Consider the following 25,465-nt stretch of genomic DNA (forward strand, 5'->3'; position numbering starts at 1 on the left):
ACATTTTAATTTTTACCTTTTTTCTTTCCATTTCACTTTCAATCGTTTTAGGATCAAAATTCTAAATAGCAGCAAATATTATATCTCACTTGCTCAGAGTTCGACATGGGCATCTCTTACAAAAAACAATGTAAAGATATCTCTGTCGGAACATTTTGGCATGTCCACACAATTAAACTCATATTACTAAAAGAAATCTTAAACATGAAGGCGTGTCTCTCAGAAGAAAGCATACATCTTCACAAAATGAACAATTAAACTCTTTTTCTTCTCCATTGAATAGCAACGTAACATGTGAATAGTTCGACCCAAGGTCAAAATAATCTCAATCATGGAACTTTTTATAGCTTTATCAGGCAACAAATACTAATGCAACTTAGGCGCAACTCGAAAAGCCTAGGCCCATTTAAATGGAGATGCGCTTGTTTTTTCCCACTCCGACTCGAGTAAACACATCGAATAGTACACGGAACGCACTAGACTTCTCACATGAAATCATAATCATCCACACCATCATAACCATCAGTAGCACTGTAGTCATCATCAGCCTTGTCTACGTGAAGCTGTTTTTTCTTTGCACCTGTTGGATCATAACAACCTGTCCATCATTTCCCTCGTCCAAAAGTACTGAAGAAAACACATTTTAAGTGCATGATATACACTCACCTTGCTTTTTCTTTCCTGCATTGGCTTCCTTTTCTGCCTTGAGCTTCTCGTTTGCAATTGCAGAAGCTGAGGCCGCTACTTCTTTCGCGTCTGCTGCTTTTAGTGAAGTCATAGAAAGCCTCAAGATTGCTTTAAGAAGGCCAATGTAATGAAAACTTTTCTGAAGGGAATGGGGAGTAAAGATAGTTGGTACCATACAACTATAGGAGATCCAATGAAGAACTATAAGTTTTACCTCATGAGGGCAAATTTTATAAGAAAGCAGCTCGGCGTATTCTAGAAAATCATTCTCCGACTTAGGAATAAAGTTGTCTAGGGTCTTCTGATCACCTTTCCTGGCAAACAACTCTGCAGTTGACTTGTAATCAGATTCTTCAACAAGTCTGCTACAATTAGTTGCATGTTAGTGCGGGTTACACAGAAAAGATTACGTGATGACTGCTAGCAAGGAAATTTTCACACGAACCCAATCCACTAAACTATCTTAGTAGCAAAGAATCATAAACATAACCTTTGTTGGCGAAGTTTCTCAGCAACAGGATCTGCTAGAACATCATCAGCTACATTAGATGTCTTAGCTTCAGGCAATTTGTCTTTCTTCCCTGCACTTTTGGGGCCTGCCTTTGAAGCAGTAGTTTTTGCCTCTTGTTCTGGCTTTGGTGCCTGCATAAATCCAAAATATCATTTTCAAAAACATCGCCCCACCCCAAAAAAAAACAATTCATACGTGTCATTTGTATGCTTTCAAATATTAACTTCATAAAACTGCCAGTAGTAGCTGCATTAAGCATCATGTGGGCATGCCTCTTGAATAGCATAAATTTAATCGTTAATATCAAGTCCATAAGATAAAAATCAATTCCTAGATCGAGAACCGATGGTGACTGTTTCCTTTTCAGTGTATCCAAAATGCTTGGAGTTAAACACAATTTCATTTCCTGAGAATGAAACCCATGATTAGTCCATTCAATAAAAAAAATTCCTCTTACCTCTACACTATCTTCTTCATCCTCCCAGGATTCTTTAACATGTGCATCTTCCACATCCTCATCGTCCCACTGGGTCTTTGGCTGATTAGTGGCTAAACCTGGAACTGCTGGTTCAAAATCTTCTTCATCTGAGAGAAGCAAATGAAAACGAAGTATCCAAGAGCATATTAGCAGACACGACTAATGGCAGACTTGGAAAAAGGAAGATTTTAGTATGTGTAGCACTGTAACTACAAGATATAATTTGAAAACAATACATGACTTCTGCTCATTATATTTAATTGCATACAAATTTAGCAAGAAATCGGATGCAGTGTGAACTAATCGTACCACAAAAAAAACTCAAACTCACAGAGGAAAATATTATTAAGCTTGAAATACCCTAATACATGGGATTTAACCCCCTCTATAGATTCGAAATAAGAGTTATTCTCTGTAAGCATACGACTTGGTTGTCCCAAAAATTCCAAATAAATATAAAGAACCTTTTATTCAAAACAACAAATAAAACAAAACCATATGCTACTTCATTCTCTTTAACCAAGGTGAATTTGACCAAGGTGAACTCAACTCCCGACAAGTAGTTAGTGTGCTCTTTGATCGTTGTTACCTTGATTGATGGGGCGAGTGATAGGCAATAGCAGTCACATGTGTGGGTGGTGAAGGAAGGAGATGATATAAGGCAATAGAAACTCAAAAGATATTTACACCAATGACCCAACTAGGAGTTTGGATTTGATATCAATTGGCGTAGCACCAAATAATTGTATTGTTAAAAATCTCAATCTCACTACTCATGAAGATGAAAATATTATTAAACTCAAGAAACTCCATTACATAGGATCCTCACTCCTTTTATAGTTCAAAATAAGAACTGTTCAATGTAAAAAATATCACTTCTTGTCTAAAAAAAATCAAATATTTAGTGGAATGAAGAAAATCCAACATGAACAATGCGTTTTCAAATCTATACAATAAGTAGAGAATATATTCAATGACTATGACTATTGCATGTGTATGATAGTTATTTGAAAGGGGAGCCAGAAAGGGTCCTCTATTGGATAGGGATGAGGTAGCTATGAACATGGTACCTGTATACTCTCCTACTAATGGGTTAGGTTTTTAAGTAAATTATAATCCTGCAAGCCTCACAAGAACTTTAATGCGCCCTTTGCTGACCAAAATATACGAAACTAAACATTACCCATCTATAACCAGTGGGCACTAGCTTGATAGTTGATACTAAGAACTAGAGGGTGGATGATCTGAAGGAAATATGAACATGGGTGGTTCTATTACTAGACTTAATTGTAATATGTTCTGAACTAATAAGGTAACTTACACTTGCATAATAAAAAGTGCAAGCAAGATGGCAAGAAACATGAAAAATATATCAAGTCTTTATCAAATTTGAGTTTTTATCCCAAGCAGAATTTGGAGCTGATTTATTTATGTTTTTACTAGTCTTTCTTTAATAAAATTGCAGAACATAGTGCAAGTATCCATAACTTGACTTTAATGTATAAGATAGCAATCCTGTATTAAAACTTACAAAAAGGATGAGAGTCAAAACTTAAAGGGAAGAGTGATCTGGGTACTCCTTTGGATTGGCAATTTAATGTTGAGGAAAGAGGCAACTGAACTGATATCCTAACTTAACCAATTAGCTGATGGCTCACAAGAATCAATGAACAACGATAATTATACATCAAGAATAAATAATCCCCAACTCACTAAAATTTACCAATGATGATGTAGATGGATAACTTATTACTACAACGTACATACAAGGTGATATTTAGAGAAGATTTTTTTAAAAAGAAAATAATCATTCGGTTTTGAGTTACTTTAAGGATAAAGAAATCAGAAATCAAACTGATCGTCATTACTGAGGTCATATGCATCATATAGTTTCACTTATTACTCCACCAATGCCTTTTTTGCATCATTTCATTACATGTGTGACTCAACTTGCCATCTTCAAAAGTGGTTAGCACTATTTCTGGATTTGAAAGTGTGCATTCTAAATCCATTAAACTCATAAATTTACTACAATTTAAGACAGTTTTGTAGATATATGCTTCAACATAATTTTTTTTTTTTTTTTTTTGGAAAGATATGCTTGAAAAGTTACATATTAGATGCATACATGCAATATGTGGTCAGCCGACGGCATGGCAAGTATATGTAGACATATGCAAATCATATTAGAGGAATTAGAAATAATTAGTATTGATATAAATGCTTATCGCAAATATAACCTACAATATGCAATCTATAATTCAATGTAAAAGAATACACGAACCATATAATTTGAAACATGTTATATATAACAACACAATTTTGCTTAGTGTCATTGTGTTGAAGATCGTAGAAAAATATTTTAAGAACATCTAATATTCTTTTAAACAAAATAAAAGCCAATTGTTTGTCCACCAGCTCAATGCATTCCAGATTTGATTCAACACATTTGCTTAGGGAAGTTTTGTTGCTTGCGACTGATCCTATACTTGATGCTCTGTGTACCAGCCAGTCTCTAAGAAACAAACTTAAACGTAATTTATTAACTGATCATGTAACAAATAGTCCACGTTGTCTAAAGCCAGTAGCTAAAGCGTAAACTGATGAGTCCAATGAGTTGCAATATTTACTACTTTTTGCAACACAAAAGGTATAATTTCTTGAACCTTAAATCAATTAATTTAAGAACAAATTAAGAAGGAAAAATAGAAAACGAAAAAAAAAAACAATTGAGATGATAAATGTTAGGGAAAAGAGATAAAATATATAGTTAATTCGCATCTAATTAGTTATTAGGCAGCCCCAGATATCAAAAGAATAACCAAGGATAGCTTCTGCAGACATCGTTCAAAATTCATTGGGTAAGGAAAGGACTAATCCTTTTCTCGACCAACCATAACTTAAATCAATTGATTGGAATTGGTTCATATCTATTCGACAATTGGAAGACGACTAACCCCAATCGGCCATGAGTCCTCCCTTTCAATCCCACAGCCCGTCGCTACAGCTTCCAAATTTTCGGCTCCGTGAAACGTAAGAACACTATCAGAAGAAGAAAAAATCATGTAACGAGCGAGGCATGTAATAAAAAATAAAAAAAATACACGATTATACCTACAATAAGTAAAACGGCGAAAGATTCTCCCAAACAAACAGCCGTGGGAAAGGCGAGATCGGTCCTAAAAGGGGCAAGCCGGCGCCCCAGCAATCGACAAGTCGAGTTAAGCAGTAAAGGGCAAAAAAAAGGGACGAGATCGCGAAGGCGGCGACGACGGCGGCGTAGGGGAATTGAGAAGCAGAGGAAGGAAGAAGGGAGAGAGATGCGGGGAAGAGAAGGGTAGCGAAACGGACGGGGGTTAACATCTCACCGTCGGAGCCGTTTTATGCGGTGCGACTCGGGTCAAGGCTGGATCAGCTACAGCTGCCTCTCGCGTGTTTTGCATGCAAACTTCTTTATTGACAATTTTATAATCTGATATATTTTTTTTATAAATTACACTAATGCTCATGCTGATGCTCATGCGAATACGAATACGAAAATGTATTAGAATATTCACATCAATTTTTTTATTATTATATTTAAAATTTAAAATAAATAATTTATTTTATTAAATTTAAATAATCACTTTTTACTATACACTATAATAAATTTAAATAAATGATCCTTAATTTTTTATTATTATTTTTTTATTTTTTATTATTATATTTATGAAATGAGTTGAATGAGAGAGATTGAGTGGAAGAAGAGAAATTAAAAAAATATATTATTTTACTTTTAGATAGAAAATCACTATTCAACTTATCCAAAATTTAGAATAAAATTTTTGAATAAGATAATTAATGTGGATACTCTGTGTAAGGTTGTAATAAATCAAACGGAGTCTAATTTTATAATATTTAAACTTATTTCCTAACGAGACGCACCTAAATTTTTGGTATGATGTGAGAAGTTATAGTATTTTTCTGAATTTGTTTGATGGATCAAATTCAAATGTGAGATTTTTATTTATTTATAAATTTAACAAGAAAATTATTTACGATTAATTTTTATAAATTTATGTTTATAAACGTTAATAAATTGAATGTATATTCAAGGTTATTTATTTAATTTAATAAGATAATAGAAGATATTTTAATATAATAATATTTAATGTGTACTAATTTTGATTGAGTTAAAAAATAATTTTAATTTCTTATTACAGTTGTAATGGTTGGAAAGATGAATAAAAATAAAGTCGTGGACGGCGAACTTTAGGTCTATATTAAAAGTTTCAATATAAGTTTGTTAGTTTATATTGTATTATTTTAATATTTTATTAAGAATATGTTCTCTTTATTATTTAATTTTGGTAAAGTTTAAAATAAAATTATATTATTATCTTTTTTTTTCTTTTCATGTAAAAATAATTTTAAAATTTATTAGTAATTTTCATAAATCCATCAACAACGGTATATTATTAAGAATTTTTCTCATTAATCAATCAGAGATCTAGAGTTCGAAATTTAGTTGTAGCATATTTTTCTTATTAATCAATTAGAAATCTAGAATTTTCTTTAGTTCCACATCTTAGAATTAACAACACTGTGAGTAGAAAAGCTTCTATAAATACCTTGGGTCAGCGATATTAGAAAGTATATTTTTCTCGACTTTTTGGCTAAGATCAAGTATGATATTAAATTAATTTTTTATAAGGAAGAGTCCATTACAATAAGTAGCTTGTTGTTGAAATTCTCGAATATCACCCTAGCATTGCACTATTACATGAGTCTAGCGCACCCTTACCCAATTTATAGGCAGCCTTTTGGCTAAGATTAAGTATAGTTGGTGGAACAGTTGTCCCACCTCAATTTTTTGTAAGTACTCCTAGAGATGTATATGTTGGTGCAACCTTAGGTCAAGGTTGACCTGGTTGACCAAACTCGAGTTGACTTGACTCGAGTTGTGTTTTGATGTTTGACAATGTTTGTACCTTGATGTTTTACAAGGATACAAGCTTGGGAGATTGTGGGTGCAACCCGTGGTCAAGGCTGACCTGGTTGACCCGAGGTGAGTTGACCTGACTCGGAAAAGTCCAAGCAGGGAGCTTGGCACGGGAAAAGTCCAAGCAGAGAGCTTGGCATGGGAAAAGTCCAAGCAGGGAGTTTGGCATGGTGAAAAGTAGAGCTGTCAGACGGGCCAACCCGTGACGGGGCGGGTCGGCCCATGGCGGGCTAACCATTTAGCGGGGCGGGGCGGGCCAACCCGCCAACTTGGCGGGTTGGGAAATTTCCAACCCAACCCATTCTAAGGCGGGTTGCGGGTTTGGCGGGCCAACCCGCGGGCCCATCAAAAATTTTTAAAAAAAATAAAAAATATTTTATATCTTCAACCTTTTACTTCGAAAAAGTTTTCTACAATTAAATGTATACATAAACATGTATTTTAAATATAAATGAATACAAACGAGTACTTATGTTGGATGAAAAGTACTATTTTTATTTGAAAATTATAACAAAGAAAGATAATAAATTGACTTAAAACTTAGTTTACATGTGTTTTTCAACCCGCGGGCCAACCCAAGCCCGAGCGGGCCGACCCGCGCGGGTCGCGGGCCTAGGCGGGTCGGCCCACGGCGGACTTGGGTTGATAAAATTCCAACCCAACCCGCTTAAATTGTTTGTTGGGATGAGCCAACCCGACAGGCCCAACCCAAATTGACGGCTCTAGTGAAAAGTCCAAGCAGGGAGCTTGGCACGGGAAAAGTCCAAGTATGGAGACTTGGCATGGAGAACTCCAAGTATGGAAGCTTGGCACATGGGAAGTCAGAGAGGGCTCGGTAGCTCGTTCTCCGGACTGTGGTCAGAGAGGGCTCGGAAGCTCGTTCTCTGGACCGGATGGAAGTCGGAGAGGGCTCTGTAGCTCGTTCTCCGAACTGTGGTCAGAGAGGGCTCGGTAGCTCGTTCTCTGGACCGGATGTGGAAAGTCCTGGTGAGTGAAGCCAGGCAGACGGATAAACCCTAGTGAGTGAAGCTAGGTGAAAGTCCTGGTGAGTGAAGCCAGGCAGTGGGAAAGTCCTAGTGAGTGAAGCCATGCAGTTGGAAAGTCCTGGTGAATGAAGTCAGACAGTGGGAAAGTCCTGGTGAGTGAAGCCGGGCAGATTGGAAATCCTGGTGAGTGAAGCCAGGTGAAAACCCTAGTGAGTGAAGCTAGGTGAAAGTCCTGGTGAGTGAAGCCGGGCAAGGGAAAAGTCCAAGTGGGTCAAAGGGAGTGACCGGATACTTGACACGAAGAGAAAAGTCCAAGTGGGTCAAAGGGATTGACCGGACACTTGGTGGGGAGTCTTAGCAGGTCAAGGGAGTGACCGGATGCTAAGCATGATGTACCAACAGGTCAAGGTTGACCGGATGTTGGTTTGGAAGGTTTGGGACTTAGTTTGGGCAAAAACCAAGCTCTGGATCGATCTGGGGACCGATCCAGTGATACGGCTGATCGGTCTGGTGACCGGTCAGTAATCAAACAGAATGCTTCTGTGGATTATCTGATCGGTCTGAAGACCGATCAGGAAGCAAACAGAAGAGAAGAAGGAGAAAGGCTGATCGGTCCAAGGACCGATCAGACTCCTCCGAGACAGCAGTCCAGGCTTAGCCCGATCGGTCCCCAAGACCGATCAGATGGACCGATCAGTTGGAGCTGATCGGTCAGACTAGCCGTAGTGACAACGCTAGGTTATTTCGGCTTCGTGTTCGCTTTTTGCTTGCAGTTCGCAGTTGGCTCAGGATATCAGAGGTTATAAGAAGAGATCGAGGGCTGCTGACTACTACTCTTCTTCTTCCTCCTCGAGCTGCTGTTCTTCTGAAAGCTGTGCTTGAGCTTTGCTGAGCTCCGAAGCTTCGGGGGAGCTTCTTTGACTGAGTTGCTTGTTGGCATTCGTCCGTGAAGTTGGTGCTTCATCCGGGACTTCAGTCGACGAGAAGGCAAGCGAGTATTTGTACATTCATTGTGTATTTTGTTCTTGCTCTTCTTTGTATTTCCATATTGCTGTTGCAAGCTATTGTGGCGAGGTTTCTCCACCCACAAGGAGTTTATATTAGTCGGTTCTCCAGGGACTCATCCACCGACGGATTGATAGGGCTCGTCCACCTTACGGACATGCCGAGGAGTAGGAGTTTCATCTCTGAACCTCGTTACATCGTCATCTTCGTGTTGAGGTTTGCTTCTCCTTTTTCGTTTCTATTCGTTTTATTTCTGCTGCGCTAACCCTAATCGTAGGAAGAAACGAAGAATTTGGGACGGCTATTCACACCCCCCCTCTCTAGCCGCGATCATCGGTCCTAACAGTATAAAATTATAAAAATATTAGAGTCTTGTCCCACTAAAATAAATAAAAGTATGAGCAATACTCAAAAATTAAAACTATTTTCTATAGGTCAATTTTTCTTCCCTCATATCTCTCTTTACATTGCCCCATTGGGTATATGAGGAGAGACTTTCTCTCACACATGGGCTGACAGAGCTGCAAATCTAGGGGCTCATATTTGTAATAAACCATGTTGACTCGTGTACGAGCATTACCTGCGCTCGTCAAATACTTGACCAATTGGGATAAATTTTTCCCAAGTAAAATAACCAATAATGAATACATTTTTGTTACATGCTCAAGTGTATAACGGATGCATTAACATTTTGATCTGAACGGTAATGGCAATCAATGGCCTTTAATCTATTAATCCCTTGTGGTCGGTAAGAGGGGGTGAATTATCTTGCACAAATAAACTCAAACCTTTCTCGATCTTTGTAGCTTGATTAAAATAATACTTGTACAAAAAGAAACTAATTAAAAGAGAAAGAAGAGGCACGAAGAAGTTTACTTGGTTTGCAATCAGGGGATTGCTAATCCAAGACGTTGAAGCCTCACTATCCAATCTCCTTCAGATGAAGAAGCCTCTTATAGCAGTTAAAGCACTCAGTTACAAAATCAAACAGAAAGAGAGTTGTTTACAAATGTTCTGTTTAGCTACTGGAATCAGGGCTATATTTATAACCCTGATCAGGACGCCTAGAAGGGTTCTAGGCACCTGAACATGGATAGAATTTTATCCACGTTGTATTGGATCGCAACAGGTGGTTTTGCGATAAACTTTTCGATCCGGGCGCCTGGAAGGGTTCTGGGCACCCGGACGGTGTTGATACGGCCACCCTGGGGTGAGGTGCCCTGGGGGCACCAGGGGATCCAGCCGCCCGAACCGTCCAAGCTCTTGGACTTGGTCCAAACGGCACGGACAGTCAACATTTCGTTGGCTGTCTGATTTCTCCCTGATCCGGCTTCGTTCGCTTGGGTGATTTTAGCCATCCGGAATAGAGCTCACCCGAACTCATTTACCGGCCTTCTCGAACAACCTTCCGCTCCGGCTTCTCATCCCTCGGAATAGTCGTGCACTTCATTCTCGTCTGTCAGCGTACTCTTTAGCAATGCCTTGTCGCTCGGACGCACCGAGTCCGTCGACTCTCTCCGGTGTCATCCTTCTCGCTAGCTGCATCTTTCGCTCGACCTTCTGTGCTTCTAAGTTCCTGCACACTTAGACACAAGACATTAAAAGACATTAGGACCTAAATTGACTTAGTTGTTTACATCAAAACTACCACGAGATACTTACAATCTCCCCCTTTTTGATGTGAGCAAACCCAAGTTAAGTTAAGGTAAATAAAAAACAAATAATAGAAAACTAGCAAGTACATATTTGCATTTAATAAAAAATATGTAAAAATAAAAAATGTACTCTCCCCTTAGACCTAACCTCTAAGTCTCCATTTTTTATCACATTAAAAATTGGAGTATGTCATGAAAATAACTTGGAAAAAAAAAGTTTAGAAATTCTAAATATTTGTATAGTGGTTAAACAAACATAATCAAGGTTGTAATAAAATTTTCATGAAATTATGAATTTAATTTAAGCAATAATAAATTATCTTCTACAAAAGTTAAATTTTGAAAAAAAAATCTTAAAAATAGTTTTTAAGTTTAAAAAATCTTGAAATTTTTTTAAGTATGTATTATAGAAAGTAGTTTGCAGAGAAAATAAATTTTTAAAAAATAACTTTTTGAGAATTTTTAATATTAAAAATTTATATTTAGATAAATAATTTATAGAAAATTCACCAATGGTTAAAAATTTCAGAAAAAAATTCTATAAATGAGTAATGAAATCCTCTTTCCTAGAAAAATTAAATTCTAATTAATTTCTAACATAAATTATGCAAAACAATTTATTTGATAATTCTAAGTAAACAATAAAAATTAAATCAATTAAAAGTATGACATGCATAAAAATTTAATTTAAGCATGATTTTGAAACCCAAAATAGATTCGTTCCTACTGGATTAATTAGAAATTTTCTAAGGATATATTGTGGTGATAACTTTCTAACATGGCCCTTGTGATATCTAAAATACCAATTAAGTCCTGAATTATTTCTAAGATTTGAAAGAATAAAAGTTGAACATGCATAATTTTTAAAATTTTGTATTTATTCTTTTAAATTTTTATTTTCTATTTTTAGTTTGTTAAAATCTTCCAATCGGCAAGATGTTGGTAGGGTTCTTTTTAATCATTATTTTCTTTTAATAATTTTTTATTCTAAATTTCTAATTTATAGAAAATTTTAGACAGGATTTTTATAAACTTAAATAACTTATCAGGAAGTAGAGTTTGTACCTGACTTACCTCGTCGATCTCTTGATATGAAGCTCCCCCTGTAGTGATGCTTCCTTCTGACAATGCTCCTCCTTCATCGATACTCATTGCGGATGAGCTTGCTTCATCTTCTTCTTTATGACTTGCCATCCATGCAAGTACGACGTAGGCTTCGATTTCTGACTCTGATAATGTTTTGTCCCATATTGCTTTTAGGTTCTTGTACCTTTTCTGGGTTGGTCTTTTGTCTGTGCTCTTGTCGTCCTTGTCTTTATTCTTCAATTTTGGGCAGTTGCCTTTCACATGCCCCTCTTTATTACAGTGGTAGTATTGTACCTTTCTTTTCCTTCTTTTACCCTACACTTGATTAAACTTATTAGTTTTAAATAACTTTTTAAATTTCCTTACTATGATCGTCATTTCGTCATTATCGAGAGAGGTTTCAGATTCTGGTTCATCTATTTTTGCCTTTAGAGAAATGTTATGCTTCATCTTTGTTTTAGATCTACATTTCTAGATTTGTGAATTTCAAATGTTGAAAATAACTCATCTAAATCACTTACCTCTAAGTCCCTAGAGATGAAATAAGCATCTACTAGGGTTGACCATTCAGGAGTACTAGGAAATGCATTAAGTGCATACCTTAGTGAATTTTAGTTGGTTACCTTTTCTCCAAGATTCGTGAGTCCGGTGATGAGTTCCTTGATTCTTGAGTGGAGGTGTGCGACGATTTCTCCTTCTTCTAACCGGAGGTTGCAGATCTGGTTCAAAAGTAGGTCTCATCTTGCGAGTTTGGCTTCGGGCATACCTTCGTGTAGCCCCAGGAACTTCTCCCAAAGTTCCTTTGTTGATTCGTAGACGCCGATTCTATTGACTTCTTGCGGAGGTAGGATGCTCAATAGATGAAATTTGACTCATCCATTGGCTACAAAATCTACTTGCTCCTTCTTGGTTCGTTGATATTCTTCTTTATCCTTCGGTGCTACAAAACCATACTTTAAAATGAGTAATAAATTGAAGTCTATTTTGAAGAATACCTCCATCTTTCTTTTCCAAATCGTGAACTCTCCCTTGAACTTAGGCGGATAGATGCTCAGTCTGGCCATCTCTTGTGGTTTTATCGACGGTTAATCCTTCTGAAACAACCTTCCTCTGATACCACTTGTTGGTCCCTTGCGGTTAGCAAAAAAGGATGAATTGACCTATACAAATAAACTCAAACCTTTCTCAATCTTTGTAGCTTGATTAAAATAACACTTGTACAAAAAGAAACTAATTAAAAGAGAAAGAAGAGGCGCGGAGAGGTTTACTTGGTTTACAATCAGGGAATTGCTAATCCAAGACGTTGAATGCTCACTATCCAATCTCCTTCAGGCGGAGAAACCTCTTACAGTAGTTAAAGCACTCAGTTACAAAACCAAACAGAAAGAGAGTTGTTTACAAGTGTTTTGTTTAGCTACTGGATCAGGGATGCATTTATAGTCTTGATCGAGGCGCTTGGAAGAGTTCCAAGCACCTGGACATGGATAGAATTTTATCTACATCGTATTGGATTGTAACAGGTGGCTTTGAGATAAACTTTTCAGTTCAGGTGCCTGGAAGGGTTCTGGGCACCAGGACAGTGTCGATACTGTTGGTGCAATTGACCTCTAGGGTTTCGATGTTTGACAATGCACCAAATCTGGTCAGTTTGGCCAAGGGTTAATCCAAACAGGACTTGATGTTTGGATTAGAGAGTAGTCTAGTCAGGACTAGATGACTAGCAAGGAGAAGTAAGTCCTAACTAGAGGTTAGGCAAAGTGGAAGTCCTGGTGAGTGAAGATGGGCACTAGTAAGTGAAGCTAGGTAGTGGAAGTCCTGGTGAGTGATGTCGGGCCCTAGTGAGTGAAGTTAGGTGGTGGAAGTCCTAGTGAGTGATGTCGGGCCCTAGTGAGTGAAGCTAGGTGGTGGAAGTCCTGGTGAGTGAAATCGGACCCTAGTGAGTGAAGTTAGGTGGTGTAGGTGTTAGAGTGTATACTGAAAGCCTAACTTTTGTAAACATTTATTTGTTGAAATAAAATAATCACATTGGTCAATATCTGCATTTATTTGTTAAATGTAATTATTCAATTAATTTATATAGTAGACAACATGGAGTGTGGTGTCACACTCAGAAGATCATGTTGTCGGTTCTCTATAAATTATAAACAAGTTACTCACGGCTAAAATAGAAAGGAACAAACCATCAGAATAGTCGTAGTGTAATTAAGTATTAGTTTATCTTGACTGATAAATTACACTGATACACTCTAAGTGTATTGAGTAGGACTATTTAGGTAAGTTCTTTTTGTACTGACTTAGTAAAAGAACTAGACCTTAGTTATTATGGAAGTGTGTGCTCTTAATCCTAATATAATAACAAGCACATATATTTAATGTTTATTTCTTTAACTTATCAAAGGGTGAGGTTTAGCTCGATAAATCAATATGCCCGATAAGTTGGGAAATGATATTACTTATAGTGTGTATTGTTGATTATAGAAGGAATCTGTGTCCTAGTTATCTAGGTTGAGAATGTCCCCAAGAGAAGCTCATAAGGATTGTTATGTTAAACCCTACAGGTGGACTTAGTCCGGCATGACAATAAAGTTGAGTGGTACTACTTTTGGAGCTAGATATTAATTAAGAGAGTTGTCAGTAACTTACTTAATTAGTGGGCATTCGTAATCTTAAACACAAGGAGACTAACACACTCATGATAAGAAGGAGCACATAATGTAATTTGGGATTGGTGCGGTAGTGTGGTAATAACTCTCTAGTGGAATGAGTTATTATCGATGACGTCCAAGGCGAGGCGAGGAATACGGCAGAAGATCTCGAGGTCATTAGCTTACAAAGAGAAGGTATAACTAGTAGTTTCTTCCGCATCATACTAGTTATTTTCTTTGTAAGAATTCTAAATACAAAAGGCAATTAGATCTAGTTTTTCGAAATAGTTTTTCGAGTTTGTGTTTTCTTCTTTTTTGAATTTGTGATTCGATTGTTTTTTTTGGTTAACCAAGAGTTATTTAAGGAAATAAATATTAGCTTTCCTTAAAAGGCTTTGCCTAGACGGTGGTGGTTGCTCCCATATCCAAGAATGCCATGTGCCTCACCATGCAGTCCTGGAAGCCAATTTTGGAAATTAATATTTACGGAATTAATAACTTAGGTAGATTTGAATCAATAGTGTTAAGTTCCGCTTGCGATTCAAATCTAAACCATTAAGAACAGATAAGTTAAATTTGGAATCAATGATGTTAAGTTCCTTCTGCGATTCCTAATTTAATTTCTAAAGAACACAATAGGTTATTTAAGGAAAAGTTTGACACTTGTACACAAATTTTTGTACAGTGGAACCGGTACATTTTCCTAGGACTAACCAACAGTAGGTCCTAGTAAGTGAGGTCGGGCCCTAGCGAGTGAAGCTAGATGGAGGAAGTCCAGGTGAGTGAAGCCAGACTCTAGCAAGTGAAACTAGGTGGAGGAAGTCCTAGTGAGTGAAGCCAAGCAATGAAAGTCTTAGTGAGTGAAGCTAGGCAACCCTAAGGGGAGATAACCCTAGGTTATATGTGACCGACTGATTTTCAGTTGACCGGACCAGCGAATCTTGAATTCTGTTAACACTGTTTTACTGTACTATTTTATCTATTGTGTTAACTCAATGTTGTAGGGAAGTCCAGCTAGGTCGACGGGACAACAAGATAGCTAACACGAAGTCCAGACTGGTCGATGGGCTGACTAGATGTCTGGCAAAAGGTAAGTAAAGGTAAGTCACTGGAGGAGAGTGACTGTGAGTGCGCATCCCAGTTGAGGGACAGTAGGCGTCGGTCCAGTTTAAGTCCATTTGGGATCCCTAAACTGAGACATTGACTAGTTCCTGGTCTTGGGAGAACAGGAACTAATTACTCTATTTTTTATATTGTGCTAACACTTGTCTTGCAGGATATTTGGACTAATACACTTATTGCAGGGCAAGAAAACGAGCAAAGAAGCAAAGCTGTCTTTGGGTGAACAATACCCGAAGGCGCCTTCCATGGCTATGGAAGGCGTCTCTGTATTATTCATGGAAGACGCCTTCCATGGCTATGGAAGGCGCCCTCCACGGATAAAATTTGACCGGTTCACAGATAAGATGTAGCGTTGTCGGGATAGATTCTATCCCATTGGAGGCACCTTCAAGGCCTTTGGAAGGTGCTTCCAAGCCCTTTATAAGGCAGTTTCGAGGAGGCTTTGAAAAAACAACTACATACAAGCTACTGCGCGCATATTTGAGCCTCCAACTCCTCCCAATTCCTACTATGACTCTGCTGCGAAGCTGCTGATCCCAACGACTGCTCTGAGGAGTTCCGATCGCGCCTGGCAGACAAACATCAACACAAAGCGCCTCATTTCGATTCCTTATAAGTGTTGGTAAAATCTTATTATTGTACTTACCTACTATTAAAGGACAAGTGCAAGCTGTTGCACTTGGCCTAACTTTTTGTACTCGATTCTCTCTTCCGGGGGTACCAAAAGAGGTTTTTAGTGGATTGTCTATCAATAGGTCCACGAGACCTGGGTTTTGGAGTAGGAGTCGTTGAAGGCTCCGAACCAAGTTAAAAATCACTTGTGTTCTTCTCATACTTTCTTATTTTCGTTTTTCGCTGTGTACTTGTGTTTTAAAACTAAAAAAAAATATTTTTAAAACCACGTGATTCTCCCCCCCCCCCCCTCACGTGCGTCATGATCCAACAGATATGCCCCCCCCCCCGGGGTGAGGTGCCCTGGGGGCGCCCAAGGGATCTGAGCGCCTGGACTTGGTCCAAACGCCTCGGACAGTCAACTTTTTATTGGCTATCCAGTTTCTCCCCTATCCGACTTCATTCGCTTGGGTGATTTCACCCATCCGGAATATGACTCACCCGAACTCATTTCCCTACCTTCTGACTAACCTTCCGCTCTGGCTTCTCTTCCTTCGGAACCGCCTCATGCTTCCTTCTCATCCGCCAGCATACTTTTCTGCAGCGCTTTATCCCTCGGACACACCAAACTCGTCGACTCTCTCCTATGTCATCCTTCTTGCTAGCTGCGCCTTTCGCTCAACCTTTTATGCTCCTAAGTTCCTACTCACTTAGACATAAGATATAAAAAATAACAGGATCTAACTTGACATGGTTGATCACATCAAAACTATCACGAGGTACTTACATAATCAACCATTTAATATAGCCAAAGGGGATGTGATCCTATACAAGGAAGCTAGATCTTGAGCAAAAAGAGAGCAGCAAAAGCTAGTAAAGAAGAGAATCTTCATCCACATGCATTCCACCTCTCTCTAATCCTCTCTGTTATGCATCTCTTGCTCAGTAGAATATTCGTGATAGTATTTGAGTACCTCTCAGTTCACTGTGACCACTAATGATTGGTGGGGATTAGGGATTTACCATTGCATCCTAGGAAGCAAATGACCTACAATAATCTCGAAACACAGCCAGAGGTAGGCCAAATCTATTATAAGGAAACTATGTCGAACGCAAGCCTCAGTGTCTCTGTTTCTGAGTACCCAGAAACTCATCACTCAGACTCGGGATTACTTCCCGAATACTCAAGAACACTCTTCCACTTACTAACTCGGCAACTTGGTGACTCGACGCTCGATAACTCAGCCAACTCAACACTCAGGTGACTTGCTAGCTAGGCCAATTGACTCGACAGTTGGCTAACTCAACACTTGACAATCGACAATCGACCATACAAGGCAACCCAATTTTCCAATCATCCCGAATAGCTATTTCTTCCCTACTTGGTTGCCTGAGATTATCAACTCATGTCATCTTAATAGATAAGATTGATTTTCACTCTGTAATTTCAAATTCAGATTATCTCCCGTAATCTTCGGCAACAAGATTGTCCAACAATCTTAAAGCATATTCATTTTTGTTAAGATGGTCACGAAGACTATTGAGGTATAATAGACTCAATACGTGACAACTCCTTCCACCCCAATTGGAAATATTCTAATCAATCATGGGGAAATGCCAGAGAAATTCACTGGGTTGAACATCACGCGATGGCAGCAAAAGATGCTCTTCTACCTGACCACGCTGAATGTGGCTCAGTTCTTGACCGAGGAACCTCCCAAGTATGATAAGAATGCTATTGATGTCAGGACCATCAGTGTAGAGGAGGCAAAGACTCATTCTGTATTCTTATGTCGAAACTCCATTCTCAACTGTCTTATTGAATTGCTATACACTGTGTATAGTACAAAGAGAATGACTAAGGAATTATAGGAGTCCTTAGACAAGAAGTATAAGATGGAGGATGTGGGGGCCAAGAAGTTCATTGTGGGTCGATTCCTGAACTACAAGATAGTTGACTCTAAGACTCTGATCAGCCAAATCCAAGAAATTCAGGTGGTTCTGCACGAGACCCACTTGGAATGTATGGTTCTGAGTGAAACCTTCCAAATGGCTACTATCATTGACAAGTTGTCTCCTAGCTAGAAGGACTTCAAAAATTACCTGAAGCACAAACATAAAGAGATGAACATGGAATAACTCATTATTAGACTTTGAATTGAGAAAGACAACAAGAGTTTTGAGAGAAAGTTGTTCTCTCATGCTATTGTGAAAGCCAATATGGTCGAGCATAGTCAAAACTTAAAATAGAAGAATCACAAGTCTTCCAAGATGGGGCCCAAAGAAAAAAGAAATTCTCTAGGTAGTGTTGGTGTAGATTGCACTAATAGTCAAACTCAGATTTTGATGTATGACAAAGGTTAAAGTTAGATTATGTTGTGATCTAATCCTTTTACCAAGTATATAGGATATGAACTTGATGGGTCTAGAGGACCGAAACACCAAGATGAAGTCCAACTAGGTTGATAGCTGGAACGAAGTCCAGATTGATTAAGATCTGGTAGAAGGAAGCCCAGTTGAGTTGACAACTGGCTGAAATCTAGATTGATTGAGATTTGGAAAAAGTCCTGATGGGTCAAGAGACCTAACATCAAGGAAGTATGTGATTGGTAAGTGGAGGTAAGCAATTGGAGGAGTGATCCAGTGAGAAGAGAACGCATTCTCAGTTGAGAGAATAGTAGGCATTAGTTCGACCTAGGATTTTAGCAAAACTCAAAGTCACGACCTAACAGTCCGGAAGCTATCAAATATATTACTCATTTTCATATTATTGCTTGTTATGCTAATTTTATGATACATGAAAGTAAAAGGCTGAAAAATGGTTCCAAGCGCCTGGACTTGGTCTAAGCACCTGGTGGTCCGGACGCCCAGAGGTGGTCCAGGCACCCGGGCAAGGGGTGAAGCCAGTGGGCAACCAGATGATGTGGCAGATGCTGAGTGGACGACACATGTCAGGGTCCAAGCGCCCGAACCAGTCTAGGTGTCCGAAGGTGGATAAACTTTCAGAGATAAAATTTTGTCAAGGAGTCACCACGTCAGCAATATAGGCGTCCGAGGGCAGTCAGGTGCCCAGAGATGGACTATAAAAAGGACTTCGACTAGCTACTCTAAAAAAGCATTCACTATGACTTTTATTATTACGCACTGCTCCAAGAAGGCTCCGACTATACTGAAAGGCTGCTTCGACAACCAACTATCAAGCATTTATGTTTATATTTCCTTTTTGTCAGTAACTTTTTATTTTACAATTTGTGTACTCAAATTTTGTAACTCTAGTTTTGAACTGATAGTGATTATTCAATAAAAGCACTCAATGAGTGCAGGTCTTGGAGTAGGAGTCGTCGAAGACTCCGAACCAAGTAAAAAAATACTTGTGTTAGCACTTGCTCTTTCTACTTTCTCTTTTCTGCTGCGTTTGTTTTAACTTGTGATTTTAGAAAAAGCGATGAACGCTATACACCCCCCTCTAGTGTCTTGTCGATCATATAAGTGGTATCAAAGTGAGTTCGCTCTAAATTGGTGCAACCACCAATCGAGCAGGGGGTTTTCGCCTCATTTCTTCGTTTATTTTTTGTTAAAACAAAATATATATCATTTTTGAGTAAAAAATATTCTTACGCCTCTTTCTGATTTTGTATTTTTCATATTTTCACCATTAGTCAGAATTGGTGCAATATCTCTTTTGAAAAAAATTATCATTATTTTTTTTATTATTTTTTAAAAAATTAGTGCAACACCACTCAAGACATTTTTTTCACTTTATTCTCTCCCACACTACTTGCCCCAAGACCTAGTCTTGAAATTTCTTTTTGAAATTGTGTTGTGTAAGAAAAATGGAGCACAAAGAGATGCTCAAGCGAAATATCAACGAACCATCTCCACGACATACAAGATAAACGAATTCATTCTATGTAGGATGCAAATGGAAAGCTTCATCTTGATGAATGACTTCGATGATAGCATGGCGCTGAAGCAATCTTCTCATAACTTGAAAGTAAACTAAAAAGTAATAAAGTTAATTTCAGATTTATTGCTTAACAAAGTTACATGCATGGTAGGAAAGGTCAAAGATGTCCACGAGTTTTGGACCCACCTGACCAAGCTTCACGAGAAGCTGTTGAAGATGAAGGAACAAGACAAAAATACATCCAAGCTCGTGTTCAATCCAATAGAGAAACATACAGAATTAGGAGTTGCGATTCTGGTTAGTATATTTTATTATAAAAATGTCCTTATGAATAATACATTAGAGAATAATTATTTGGGCAATAAATTAGATAATATCTTGTATGATAAATTAGAGTTGAAAATTTTGAATAATTCTGATAATTCCAAACTTAATAAAAAAAATCAAACTTAATTATTTTAGAAAATTCAAATTCAATTAATCCTAAAAATTTGAATTTAAATAAATTAATTAATAAAAATCTTAAAAATAATGAAGTCAATATAAATAAAATTAATAAAATTCTTAATAATATATGTGATAATCTAGATAATATTAATCTAAAGATTTTTAACTGAAGACATGTCACGCCCCAGAGGAGTCCCTATCCGAAGAAATTTCGGCAGCATCTCCCCTGTACGGCGGACAATCTGAAACTTCTACATAACACATATACCTCAGCCACAGGCGGCTGGAATAATAACAATAAATAAAAACAATCACCACGCAGTTTATTTAGATATTCAGCCTCTGGCTGTCACAACCACGCAGTTAATAATAGTAATCACAAACAATAATACTCTGACTCGAAATCCACCCTACTCAACTACACTCGTAAAGCTCAAATCCGACGAACTCACCTCTTCTGCCGTCCAGGCAGACATGTAGTAGAATAAAATCCAAATCGTACCAAAAATCCATCAACATCTCAAAATCCATACTATGTGAAAATCTGTATTAGACTTCGCCACTGTTTACTTCGGCAATCAATAATTATGAAGTAATATATTACAATTAACTTCGGTACAAAATTTAACATAGTAAATACTAGTTTAGACTTCATAGATTTAAAAATACGGGCTTTACTTCTAATTTTATCTAATATTATACTTCGCGATATATATTTGATGAAGTAATAGGTCACAAAATTAAACTATATATCTAAATGTTGAAGTAATAAGTTATAATTGATTAAAAATACTAGTTAAGCCAGCCGATTTATTTTTTTCCACACGAGAACCCTAATTACTTTACTTTTCTCCCGTCATGCGCCCTCACCCTCTATCTTCTATTTTCTTCGTGTTTTTTCTCCTTGCGCCCTCTTCGTGTTTTTTCCCCGACACACAGATTCTTCACTCGACAACCTTCGACTCCCCAGCGGCCTTCAACTCACTGCCGACGACCTTCGACTCCCCCGACAGCAAATCTACTTCACCCAGCCGGCGGTCTTCGAGTTGTTCCCCCGAACGCACAAAGATCTTTTCCTCTCTACAAAGCTAGGTTTGTTCCCTCTTCGACATCTTCTTTCTTTTCCTCTCTGCCTCGCCGTTAGGTTTCTTTTCCTTTCCTCTCTGTTGCTTTGTCTCTAACCGATCCTAACTATTGTTTTGTTGTCGTGTGCCATTTAGGTCTTTTCTGTGTTTTTTAGCCTTGCGCCCTCTGCTTGTTTTTTCGCCCGATGCAAACAATCGACTTCACCCGGTGTCCTTTGACTCCACCAGCGACAAATCTACTTTACCTAGCGGTCGCCCTTCAAGTTTTCTACAGCTCTAGGTTTATTCCCTCTTCGCCCTTCAGGTCGGATCTGTGTCATGCCATTGCTAGTTTTCGGATTAATTGTGACCATCGTGTTGCAGACCTTGAGGCAACAAAGAAGCTCCTCAACAAACTTGCGGTGATAAAGCTCAATGGAGGACTGGGAACCACCATGGGATGCACGGGTCCCAAGTAAGTAAATCGTCAAGGGTTGTTTATCTTTAAACTTTCTGTCGAATGCAAAGCTTGTAAATTTATTGCTAAAGCGATGATTGTGTTGATGAGTTGATATGAGTTAGTAGTTTCATTTGAAATAGCCTTTGCGCTAGGATATTTAGTCTTTTAATAGTGGAGAACATCAAACAATATTTTAACAAAGAATGTTGAGGGAAAGAATTATCTTGTTTCTTCTTTGAGTCATCTAGTGCTTCTAAATCTTGTAGGAATAATTGCGAACCTGTCTGATTTGGCTGGCTACATAAAGAATTATACAATTCATGAATTAAGGCTACCGGATTGGTTTTTTTTGGATGAGCTTTGTGAAACTAGTTTTTGATCGCTCCCACCCTCTTAAATGCAAGCACAAGTATTTTAACTTTGTTTTAAAATCATTATTTCAATCCTCTCTAATTTGAATAATTAGGTAGCAAATCCTAGCCACCTGAACTATGACTTTTTTTTGTGCCTGGTATGTGCATTATCAGTAATCTGAGAACTCAAAATATTCGTGCTTAATTATATAATTTGTTGTCTTTGAAAGCTGGAATTTTGCTTATATAGTTGGAAATTAGACTTCATGTTCGTTTTTTTTTTCCAATTTGCAATTCTTTGATCATTCATTCAAGTGCTGGATGTTTGAAAAGTCCATGATGCTTTATGTTCTAGTGCTTCAATTTGCAATTCTTTGTTCATTCATTCAATTACTAAAAACGAGCATTTATAAATCTGAAATAGAAAGGCAGTTTCTCATGTCTGCTAACTTGATGATTATAGGACCAAAGTAGATTATTTTACTTACTTTTGGAGATCTCATGATATGCATCTACTTAAATACATAGTGTTTGATGTAGATTTAACAAGTATCGGTCAAGCAAACTAATTTTGTGCAAGTTAGAACCTTACCAGGTTTGAGCATCACTTTGCTTCAATTTTTTTGTTGAAATCCTTTACAATTCTTTGTTTGCTTACACCTTGCAAAATACCAAATAATTGGTGTAGGCATATAGTTATTTATGAATGCATACAGGTGTTTATGTTCTTTCTTTTGCTTCATGTTCGGTATTTTGCTTACACCTGCAAACCAAAATACAATTCTTTGTTTCCATATTATCTTCTATATATATAATGCATACAGGTGTTTATGAATGTATCTTCTATATAGGTTATTCATGAAAAGCAAAAAAAAAAAAATGAACGATGCATTATAAATATCATCACAGATTGTCTCGCAAAGGTTACCTTGCAATTACCTTCCATATTGTCATCACATATTGGACTCTTTGAGTAACAGGAACTGAGATCATGCTTGGAAAACTATTGTGACCAAGTAAGTAGTAACTTATGCTGATTTTGAATGCATTCAATTCATTATAGGTTGAAAAAATAATTTTCTATTTTTTACAATGTAGTGGGGTCAAGATATATAATGCATCAAGGGATATTTCAAAAGGACCAAGTTTTAAACAATTGACAATATGTATTTAGACATCAATTAATAATTCTTATTATTTGGATTGTGACTTCTTACATGACATTTCAATTTTATTAGGGTAATATTAAACAAAATGGTGGTGTTGAATGTGGATATTATGTGATGCGGTACATGAAAGAGATAGTCTTAGATGAATATCCACAATTGGAGAGGAAGGTGAATTTTTTCTTTATGAAATATTTTCTTTATAAAATATTAAGTCATTTTTCATTGATTCTCAAACTTTTGTTAATGATTCAGTTTGCAGGATCAAAAAATAAACAGTATTACAATCAATCTCAGTATGATGAAGTCAGAAGTGAATGGAGCGAATTCGTCTATTTCTATGTGGATGCCTAAGTGTAGGCTATGATATAAATTTTAGATTGTATTTAGAGATTTATGGATACAAAAGTTTTTGGGTTATGGTTAAATATTTCTTTTATGAATACACTTTTGGATTGTATTTGATAGATATTTGTGATATATTGGTTCAATTTTGGTGATGAAAATTATTGTGTTATAGTAAAATATTATGATATACACTTTTGACAATTAAATTTATATTGTAGTAAAATATAGTCAACTAATTCGATACTATAAATAAAAATGATGAAGTAATATAATACATAAGACTTCAATAAATTTAAATATTGTCGTAGTTAAAGAAACTATTTACTTTGTCACTGATTAAAATTATTGAAGTCGTTCGTATGTATTACTGCGTTAACTTATACTACGATGAAGTAATACAATAACAATTACTTCGATCAAGCTAAAATATGAAGAAGTAATATTAACTATTTACTACACCATAATATAAAAAATTATGAAGTCGTAACTTCTTTAAACTTCGTCAGACAATGTAACCTATGCAGTAATATATCATCAACTACTTCAGTATTTTTACTTGTCTTGATGAAGTAATAGCATTTTTTTACTTCGAAAACGGTCTTGATGAAGTAATAGTATTTTTACTTGTCCGATGAAGTATTTTTTTTGTAGACATATTTTCACCCAATGGCTTTTACACCATCTGGTGGTTCTACAAGCTTCCAGATTTGATTAGAATACTTATATTCTAATTCTGTATTCATTGCTCTTTGCCAAGATGCTGCATCTTTATTTTGGAGTGCTTCATCATATTTCCGGGATCAGACTCATGTTCATTTGGGATCAAGTCCAAAAACTTTCCCAAAACATGAATCCTTTTGGTTGTTTGACAACCCTCCCACTACGATGATGTACTGTCTATAATTGTGTATCAATTTGTGATACGTGTTGCAGTTTCTTGTGATATTTCATCTTGTACAGTTGGTACTAGATTAGACATGTCCTTTATAATTTCTTTAAGAACAAATTTACTTATGGGCTTGTGGTTTATTACATAGTCCTTTTCTAAAAATCGATCATTGATGCTAACAATGACCTTCTGATTTTTAAGACTATAAACCTACTTTCATTTCTCTAGGATAACTTACAAACAAGTGAATTCCTGTCCAACTTATCATTGTCTCTCTTCAGCATATGTGCTGGACTACCCGAATCCGAATATGCTTCAAAATAGGCTTATGCCTATTTAGCAATTTTATATGAGTAGAGAATTCTGACTTTGGAAGGTACTATGTTCACTTCTGTTTCCAGAGTATATCCTTAAAATGAATTTGGTAATTTTCCAAATAACTCATCATCAATCTACTTATTTCCATAAGAGTCCTATACCTTCCTTTTTCTACACCATTCTGTTGGGGTGTACCAGGTGCAGTTAGTTGGGATTGAATCCCTACTTCTTTTATAAGTGACTCCTAAATCTTCCCAAGAGGTACTTGCCACTACGATCTCACCGTAGTATCTTGATACTTTTACTTTGACGTTTCTCCGCATCAGCCTTGTACTCTTTAAACTAATCAAAGCACTTAGTCTTGCGGCACATTAAGTAAATGTATTTGTATCTTGAATAGTTGTCTATGAAATATTCGATACTACCTCTTGTCTGGATAGTCATAGGATCATACAAATCAGAATGAACCAATTCCAATATTTCTTTGGCTCTATACCCCTTAGACTTAAAAGCTTCTTGGTTATTTTTCCTTCCAAGTAAGACTCGCAGGTTGGAAAGATTTCCACTACTAATGAACCCAAAAGTTCATCAGCTACCAATAAATCCTACTTAAGTTAATATAACCTAGCTTTAGATGCCAAAGATATAATTGGTTCATTTCCGAAGGTTGCTTTCTCTTAAAGTTAGAAGATGTGTTACTAATTTCCATTTGTTGCATCGTGGGATTTATAAATTACCAACCAAC

General features: G+C 37.0%; 1 protein-coding gene and 1 pseudogene across 2 annotated transcripts; one reads left to right on the forward strand and one right to left on the reverse strand.

The window, feature by feature from the left end:
• Window positions 1–247: 247 nt before the first annotated feature.
• On the reverse strand, window positions 248–5,038 carry LOC122046760 (eukaryotic translation initiation factor 3 subunit J-like). 2 transcript variants are annotated; one of them, XM_042607616.1, is made up of 7 exons: window positions 4,795–5,038; window positions 4,634–4,718; window positions 1,656–1,783; window positions 1,178–1,329; window positions 902–1,049; window positions 667–826; window positions 248–580 (listed from the first exon to the last, which is right to left on the reverse strand). In XM_042607616.1, exons 2-7 carry the CDS (start codon window positions 4,644–4,646, stop codon window positions 486–488), a joined length of 696 nt encoding a protein of 231 aa, XP_042463550.1. In that variant the 5' UTR covers window positions 4,647–4,718; window positions 4,795–5,038; the 3' UTR covers window positions 248–485. The 2 variants fall into 2 exon arrangements, with proteins under 2 accessions (XP_042463550.1, XP_042463551.1); XM_042607617.1 differs by having other exon boundaries at window positions 4,791–5,038.
• Window positions 5,039–6,310: 1,272 nt separating this feature from the next.
• On the forward strand, window positions 6,311–6,458 carry LOC122049773 (annotated as a pseudogene).
• Window positions 6,459–25,465: the final 19,007 nt, after the last annotated feature.

This window comes from Zingiber officinale, chromosome 2B, assembly GCF_018446385.1.
Source record: "Zingiber officinale cultivar Zhangliang chromosome 2B, Zo_v1.1, whole genome shotgun sequence".
In the NCBI taxonomy this organism is placed as follows: Eukaryota; Viridiplantae; Streptophyta; class Magnoliopsida; order Zingiberales; family Zingiberaceae; genus Zingiber; species Zingiber officinale.